Raw genomic sequence first — 8,348 nt, 5'->3', positions numbered from 1 at the left:
TGTGCGTATGTTGTTGCACAGCTGCAGGATTTTTTAAAAATTCATTCTTTAACAAAATCAACGTGAACATGATTGATATACCAGGGCATGGGTAGCCATGACATATGGTTAGCAGGGAAACCTAGAACAATTGAACCATGGTGTGTCAAAACTGCACTTTTCATAATCCACGGCAATATTCCACTCGCACGTGCCTGCATAGCAACATTTTAAACCACAAAAAAATATGCATTATTGCTCTGGATTTCGATCCGTGGGAAAGTGGTTGTTAAATCAGTGCCTGCTGTAATGTGTGTAGGTTGACTAAAAAGCCTCCACCCACTCCTTTCCTTGCACACAAAGATTACCCCCCCCAAAAGAAAAGACACCATTCCCCCCCATGTGGCATCCATCTCCACAAATGTGTACAAAAATATATCCACAAGACACATTTCCATGAAAGATAAAATAGATAAAAGCCAGGTAGAGTCCTTTTATACTCACCAGTGGTGCGTTCAGTGGCTCCCCGACAAGGAAACAACGCCTTGTTCGATTCTTATTTATCTTTTTAAAACATCCCTCCAGCGACAGCTATAAGGCTCGAAGTAGGAGCAGAAAATGCTTCTAATCTGAGTGACCAGTGTTTCTGGCCGCTTCCTGGCTGCATTTGATCCGGGGGAGAGTTAGAAGCCTTAAATGTGTTGTGAGGGCACCGAGCTGTCAGACCTTTTGGCGAGTAAGATTGATCGCGCACAGGCTTCCAGCACTCTTTGTTTGGTATATAAGCAACAAACTGAGAGAGACCTATACCACGTCTTCCTCTCTCCGAGTCCTATTTTTGCTTTCTTTGAATGGAAAGGCTGTAGTCCTATATGCGGCTTTCACGGATGACTTTGGAAGGACCATAAAGCAAAATCACAGCAGGGGGGAGACGTTCAGTAATAACGCGGCCAATTATTCGTTTTTAATGTTTATAGCCGCCATTACGGTAATTGCTTAGCTTGAATGGACACTGGGAACACTGTATGTGGCGCCGTCAAACATTCAGAATGTCGCAATAACGCAAACAAAAAATGAAAACGTGGCCAATTTGAGCCATCACACAAACGTCACACAGACACACACACACACGGATGCAAGTGTTGTGCATCAACAAGCAGCATGTGTGTACATTTTTTAGATTGAAAGTGCTATTCTGCTGTGTTAAGTGCAATGCTAAGCTAATATGTGTGCCTTTTTATTGCTAGCCACCCTAAAGGATGAAATCATCAGATATGCTGGACTGACTGCAGAAGATCACTTTTGGGGTATGTTTCATTTTCTTTTTTTTTTTTTTAGCTCTGTGTGTGTGTGTGTGTGTGTGGGTGGGTGTGTGGTGGGGGGCGTTCTCGCCTGACATCCTCAAACAATACGAGAAAGAGGAGTGCACGAATCCGCGCGCCCTAAGCTTAGGGGTCCTTCCCTTGTAATAGTGAGCGTCCGCCATTCTTAAAAACACACTTTTTTCGAGTGGGGGGCTCTCTCTTCTCCTGCTAGAGTGGGCGAGAGGAGGATCAAGATGTAAATAAAACTCCCACAGCCGCAGCAGAGTTTTTGGATCAATCAGGCAGCCGGTGGCTTCTTTTGATTAAAGCCCAAATTGTCATTGGGCAGAGGTAATCATGTGACAGGCAAGTCGGTCCAATTTCAACCTTGTCTCCATGAATTCAATAGTTTAATAGTAGCTCGGTCCCCACACGGCCGTAATCAGTGAAACAGGAAGGGAAAAAAACCCATCACAGGACGTTTTTGGAATGATTTTTTCCCCTCGTCATTGAGTTTGGTGGACAATAACGCGTGCAAACTTTCCTGGGCTCTCAGGGAGAGGAGATGAATTACGAATTCGAGCGAGAGAGCGGATTTATCAATAGTCAGCCTTCGCTTGCTGAGTGCCTGACATCTTTCCCCCCTGTCGCTGATTCATTTCAAAGTTCATCAATCAAGAGCTCGACACTGATTCCTCCTCCCTTCGAGCAGACCATCCCCAGCCTCAACCCGGGCAGCCATCCGCGCCACGGCCGGCCGAGACACAGCCCGGACGGATGCAGTCCACTACCCACAGCCTCGCTGCCTCCGGAGTACCCGTGGATGCGGGAGAAGAAAGCCTCCAAGAGGAACCACCTGCCCACGTCCACAGCCACCACATTGTCCAATGGACCCGTGTGCTTCTCCCCAAAAGGTGGGTGTTTTTATGTTTATTACTATGGGATTAAAACACGCATTCGTTTTTAATATCTGGCTTGACCGCAAAGCTGAAGAAGTTTGCGCAAAGTTTGCTGATTTATTGGTGCAGTCACAGTTTTGATGCGTGACAGTAATGAAGAGTGATGGAGTGGCGTTGCCGTGGAGGGCAGCTGCAGCATTCATTATCCCAAAAGAAGCCCACTTTTTTTTATTATCACCGAGTGCAGCCATTTTGCTGCCCCGCCGTCCCCGGGACAAGACAGACATCATGTAACGGTTTTCTCTCCGTTTCCCACGCAGGCTCGCCTGAGGTCGCGGATGGTGGAGGGGGAGTAGTCGGTGGGGGCTCCCGCCGGCTCAGGACCGCGTACACCAACACCCAGCTGCTGGAGCTGGAGAAGGAATTCCACTTCAACAAGTATCTGTGCCGACCCAGGAGGGTGGAGATAGCGGCCCTGCTGGACCTGACCGAGCGGCAGGTCAAAGTTTGGTTCCAGAACCGACGCATGAAGCACAAACGCCAGACGCAGAGCAAGGAGAACCACAACGGGGACGTGCACGGCAAGGGCCCCGGCGGAGAGGAGGAGGACGGCATGCACAGCGAGGACGAGGACGAGGGCCCCCAGTACGAGCAAAGCGGGGCCCTGCTGGAGAGAGACACCTTCTCCTTTCACAACAACAATCTGTCGTCCACGCAGCAGGTCCACAATAGCAGCTATGCTCCCGCACCGCTCAACAGCAATGAGAAAAATCTAAAACATTTCCCCAACCCGTCACCCACTGTTCCAGGCTGCGTGTCAACAATGGGCCCCGGCTCGGCATCTGGGCCGGACAATGGCGACAGTCCCCCGGCCCTGGATGTTTCTATACACGATTTCCAACCTTTCTCATCGGATTCCTGCCTCCAGCTCTCCGATGCCGCCTCGCCGAGCTTGTCGGAATCTTTGGACAGTCCCGTGGACATTTCTGTAGATACTTTCTATTTTTTCTCGGAGTCTCTAACCACGATCGACCTGCAGAATCTCAACTATTAACAGCAAACAACCACCACTACTCACATTTTATTTGTATATTCCTTGACGGTAAGGCTGCCATTAAATCACCGATAAGGGGATTGTAATTACCATAAATTGTTTTTTTTATTTTGGAGTGAAGATTATGAAGTGTGTATGTGATAAATTCTACAATATTCGGCCTGTATGGAAATTGGTCATTTTTATTTTTGTATAGCTTCCAATGTCTTGGATATTTTTGTTAGAATACAATTAACTTGATACAACTTTTTTTGTCTTTGGCGTCTTTTTCTATTTCTGCACGGATTATTGTTGATTATTGAATTATTTCAGATAATTCACTGGATGATACAAAAACATATGCAAATATCACAACAGGTTGGTAATGAATATAAATAGACTAGACAGTTTAATATTATTGTAGCGTTTTTATTTGGCTGAAATATCATTTCTAAAGCAAATACTGCATTTTGTACATATCCTATAATTCATGCAAAACCCAATGATATTTTTAACCTTGCATGTGGTTTTTATTTTGCAGCGGTATAGAGTGGAAGTATGACCTGGCTCTTGACACGGTGCATGCTGCAGGCAAACAGCCGAGCCATGTTTGCCTTCAGGAGCTCATAAATCACCCCGATGGCATGAATGAGACGGACATTAAGGGAGCCCAATTGTGGCTTAATGTTCACAAATACAAGCCCACTTACATTTTCGTACGGGACTCCCCTTGTATCTCATCTTAAAGGGGGCCGAGTCTCTCTCCACGCGTTAGGCAATGATTCATTTTTATAGCTTGTTTAAACAGGCAGCCACTACTACGTGTGCTGGGAAGCTGCATGCCTGTGCAGGCTGCTCACTTCCCGTGTGGAGCCCGAATGCCAAACAAGGGGGGGTTATTTTATTAGACGTTAACTGCGTGATCTCTAAATGAGCGCCTGTATAATCGTTTTTTTTAAAGTGGGATTTTGCAGGATTATTGTCTCAAGCGATGAGAGGAACTATTGGGGTTCAATATGATGATTATGAATAGCTTTGCTCCATTGCTTTGCACTTGAGCTGACTTATGGGAATCGTTAAATAGCCCACTTCGGTTCAATATGGAGCTTTTGTGTGTCAAATCAACAACCACCACCGGTTGCACCGATCGATACGATAATCTAAAAGCTATACACGGCGACATCGTGGGGCTAAGCAGCGACTGGAGTGTATGCGTGGTTCTTTTGTGGCTGTGTGTGTTTAAATAAGAGGGGGTTAGAATGGTAGAAACATGGCGGGGGGAAGCCCTGCAGTGGCTATAGTGGCGTCCATAACCGAATCATTCCGAGACAACGCGCCTTTTCTGTGCACATGTGTTCCACACAAAGAGCACGGAGAGCTCCGTGGCCTGCTGGTGCAGGGCTGCCACGGCTGTCCACGGACAAGGCAGGATCCATTGCGCCCACGCATGCACTCTGCTGCAGATGGGATGTCAGGGAAAGGGAGATTGGGGGAAGGGAGGCTATAGTGTTCTACTATAGAAGTTAACACCGCTTCCCACCCCCTTTCATATACGCACCCACTCGCCACTCATATCATTTGAACTATATGTTTATTATGACATCGTGTGCAGTGCAAAGCATAATGAAATTAATGTGTATTACTTGTATATTTGGACAGAACCGTCTAAATTATATTTAGTTAGCTCACTTAGTTTAATTTCTTGAATGAACAAGAAAAAAAGGTCAACTAACACAAATATATTACATTGCACAAAAATACTTTTTTTTACTTGGAGCCAAATATATTAATTGGAAATTTAAATCAGTTGGTCCAATGTTATTTTTTTGAGTGCACACATTTAAATAGTCATATCACAGTACAATATACAGTATATGTAATCCATGTATATGTATCCAAAAAAAGCCATTACATTGTCCCTGCAGTACCACACATGACCACTGATGGCGCCCCTCCCTCCTCCTCTCCATGCCCCTCCCTCTTCCTCTTTTCTATTTTTTTTCTCTCCCCAGTAAAGAGGTTGCCCTCCAGCCTGCTCCCACTCACTCCCACTCTCTCTCCACCATGCACAATCTATTCCACCATTTATTTCTCCCCCCCAGCAGCTTTATTTGATGAACTTTTTAACAGGATAATCAACCCACGGGCTACACGGAACATAAGGTGTTATCACATCATTTGATCACCGCATAATGAACACATACAGCACGTGACTTAGGTCAGAGTTGACCCTGAGAGGAAGAAGGAAATTAATAGCACATCCTTGTCATTAGACGTAGTGGAAACAGGTAAATGTGACCCTAATGAAAAGAGCTTCTATGTTATCATCTTCTTTTGGTTGTCAATGGAGTGAAACATTTGCCCTCTGTTGCCCCCACTGTGACAATATTTGCTGAGTAAATCCCTCGCAGTGTTGAAGTGAAACATTAGGCATGGGACAACTGATAGCCTCTGGCACTCATGCACTCACATTCTATATCATGGTATGATATCATGCACCTACAGAAACATCTACCTGGGGTCAAAGTGCGTGGTCATCCTTCCCCTTGGTGTCCTCCACCAGAGTCCGGACCGATCTTTCCCACGTGGTGGGCTCCCCGGGCTCCGTGCAGGCGATGCGACACCGGCCGCTGGCAGCATCCGTCTGCCGGCCAGCTCATTGTTTGCTCGGCCAATGCACGAGTGCATGGCGCGTCACCTTGATCGACGAGCGCCTGGAATTTAAATAGCCACTCAAACAGCGATCTGTCACCGGCTGAGGGGATAGTGCCTCACTGGCTGACCTGGAGTCATGTGACCACAGCCGTTCATTGATACCGGTCAGCACACACCCCCTCCCCCCCACACCCTGATATCAGCGTATAGGTAAATGTTGGTCACTCTGGGTAAGAGAGGCAGAGATCAGAGGTGCTCCATTATGCCACAATGAGCACTTTCTTAGATTACTCAGTCATGAGCAGTGAAGGTGGGTCGTGTTCTGTGAGAGCTTTCCACCCGGATCACGGGATTACAACTTTCCAGTCGTGCTCCGTGTCTGTGAACAACTGCAGCGCGGATGAGCGCTTCATGGCGAGCCGGGCTTCGCCAGACGACACCCCCCACCACAACTCCTATTCCGGGCTGGCTTATGGCGCACACCCGTCCTGCAGCTCCAGCTACGGGGCTCAAACTTTCTACAACCATTACGCACTGAACCAGGAAGTGGACACTGCCGCAGGGTTCGCCCAATGCGGCCCACTCGTGTACTCGGGTAACCTGTCCACCTCCATGGTGGCGCAGCATCGCCAGGGTTACAGTACCACCGCCCCGATGGGTCAGCTGCAGTATGCTCACGCTGCCTATGGAGGCGGCCATGAGCAAGGCAGCCCTTTCCCTGGGTGCTCGAACCCTCTGTCTCCGTTGCATGCATCTCACCTGGAGGGATGCTGCTCTCCTCTCTCGGAGGGAGCCTCTTCTGCACAGACCTTTGACTGGATGAAGGTTAAGAGGAACCCCCCTAAAACAGGTGGGTGTCAAGCGATGCATTCAAGGTGCAGACGTTTTACATGTATGTTATGAGGACATAATATGAGGGACATCCACACAGTGACTTAATGACAGGGGTTAAATATTAGAAGCACCTCTGCAGTGCAAAATCCAAAAAGTCTTGTTATTCTACATTTTATGGTTTACTTTCAAATGTCTTCCATTCAAAACTGCATTGAAATAATGCTCATTTTAGTGATGCCACATTGTGCAGATGTACGTTACGGCCTATGTCTTCTCAAACTATGTTGTTTGCACCTTCAGGGCGGTCCGGTGAATACGGCTATGGAAGCCAACCCAACACGGTCCGAACCAACTTCACCACCAAGCAGCTGACGGAGCTGGAGAAGGAGTTCCACTTCAACAAGTACCTGACCCGGGCACGACGCGTGGAGATTGCCGCCACGCTGCAGCTGAATGAGACTCAGGTGAAAATCTGGTTCCAGAACCGGCGAATGAAGCAGAAGAAGCGGGAGAAGGAAGGACTGCTCCCGGTCAAGGCCGTGCCCTCTGAACCTGGCGAGAGCCTTCAAGAGAAAATGGACGATGCGGTGTCAGAGAAGTCAGTTTCAGCTCCTTGTACTCCTTCTCCTCCTTCCTCTACGGTGTCCTCCACCGGTGCGGACCCTTACTGCTCCAATTAGGGAGGGACTCATGCACTATTTGGACAATAGATGTCTTTTATATTGTGTAATGCAGGGGTGTCCAAAGCGTGTGCAGCTTGTTTTGTATTGGCTCAAATTAATCCATTATGGAGATACATTGCTAGCATCCACCTTAGCATATATTTTGGACTGCTTTTAGCATCTTGAATCTATCAAAGGCCACCCGCTTCTTTCAATTTGTCTGTAGAAAAAGTATGGACACCCCCCCTTGTGTAATGTTGGACCTGATCGGTATACCTCAACTGTGCAAAAGTTGTGCTTGCGGCCACAGAATCAAACCTATTGTTGTACACACGTGTGAATGTCGTGTAGGGGTTGCATGATGCGGGTCACGTGTTGGCGGGATGCTGAGTTTTATCAGTTGGACCTGTAGGACCTTTCCCTTATTTCTTTGCATACCTCAATGGTTTACGGGTCAGTTCTATATGGATTATTAAAGTCAAATGGCCTCTGAAGAAGTTTGACATTGTGTTGTTAATTGTACAGTGATATTTCAACTTCTATGTTTGGTGTGAATAATATGAAAAAAAACATGGCTGTCACTGATGATGACAACCTTATTGAGGAAAGGAAAACAGTATTGATCCGAACATGGAGGTTAAGATATCGACAAGGATGGTGCTGTCAGTGTCTGCTCATCAGTGGCCAAAGTTGCATTCAAGTGTCATCACCCACGCCTTGAGGATCAGTGAAAAGTTGCAGAGGTGCATGACGTCATCTTATTATTTTATATGATGTATCTGTATGTATTTAATATAGCTCTCATTCTATCTTTTTTTTGTGAAGCTCCTGCATGGTGCACCCTGTCCTCCCATTTAACACCCTGACTGTTTTAATTCCTGGTGTGCAGCATGCGAGTCCATGCTCCCATAAAAGGGCAAAACCCGCCCGAAGAAGCATGATTAATTATCCCGGTTCACGTCTACCTGGGCTCCACCTGGAG

At 47.1% G+C, this 8,348-nt stretch overlaps 2 protein-coding genes across 4 annotated transcripts; both read left to right on the top strand.

Moving 5' to 3' along the window:
• The first annotated feature begins 37 nt into the window (after positions 1 to 37).
• Positions 38 to 3,402, top strand: LOC131102257 (homeobox protein Hox-A2a-like). 3 transcript variants are annotated; one of them, XM_058047821.2, is made up of 3 exons: positions 38 to 1,286; positions 1,996 to 2,197; positions 2,503 to 3,402. In XM_058047821.2, the coding sequence occupies exons 2-3, from the start codon at positions 2,107 to 2,109 to the stop codon at positions 3,234 to 3,236; spliced, it is 825 nt and encodes a 274-aa protein (XP_057903804.1). In that variant the 5' UTR covers positions 38 to 1,286; positions 1,996 to 2,106; the 3' UTR covers positions 3,237 to 3,402. The 3 variants fall into 3 exon arrangements, with proteins under 3 accessions (XP_057903804.1, XP_057903803.1, XP_057903799.1); XM_058047820.2 differs by having other exon boundaries at positions 39 to 1,286; positions 1,950 to 2,197; XM_058047816.2 differs by lacking the exon at positions 38 to 1,286 and having other exon boundaries at positions 1,350 to 2,197.
• Positions 3,403 to 5,610: 2,208 nt separating this feature from the next.
• hoxa1a (homeobox A1a) lies at positions 5,611 to 7,384 on the top strand. Its single transcript, XM_058047857.2, has 3 exons — positions 5,611 to 5,633; positions 6,110 to 6,720; positions 7,005 to 7,384. Exons 2-3 carry the CDS (start codon positions 6,141 to 6,143, stop codon positions 7,382 to 7,384), a joined length of 960 nt encoding a protein of 319 aa, XP_057903840.2. The 5' UTR covers positions 5,611 to 5,633; positions 6,110 to 6,140.
• The last annotated feature ends 964 nt before the right edge of the window (positions 7,385 to 8,348 follow it).

Source organism: Doryrhamphus excisus, linkage group LG7 (genome assembly GCF_037039965.1).
Source record: "Doryrhamphus excisus strain RoL-2023G ecotype Guam linkage group LG7, RoL_Dexc_Guam_v1.1, whole genome shotgun sequence".
Lineage (NCBI taxonomy): Eukaryota > Metazoa > Chordata > Actinopteri > Syngnathiformes > Syngnathidae > Doryrhamphus > Doryrhamphus excisus.
Note: the sequence above shows the minus strand (reverse complement) of the source record. Positions and strands in the feature narration are given on the sequence as shown.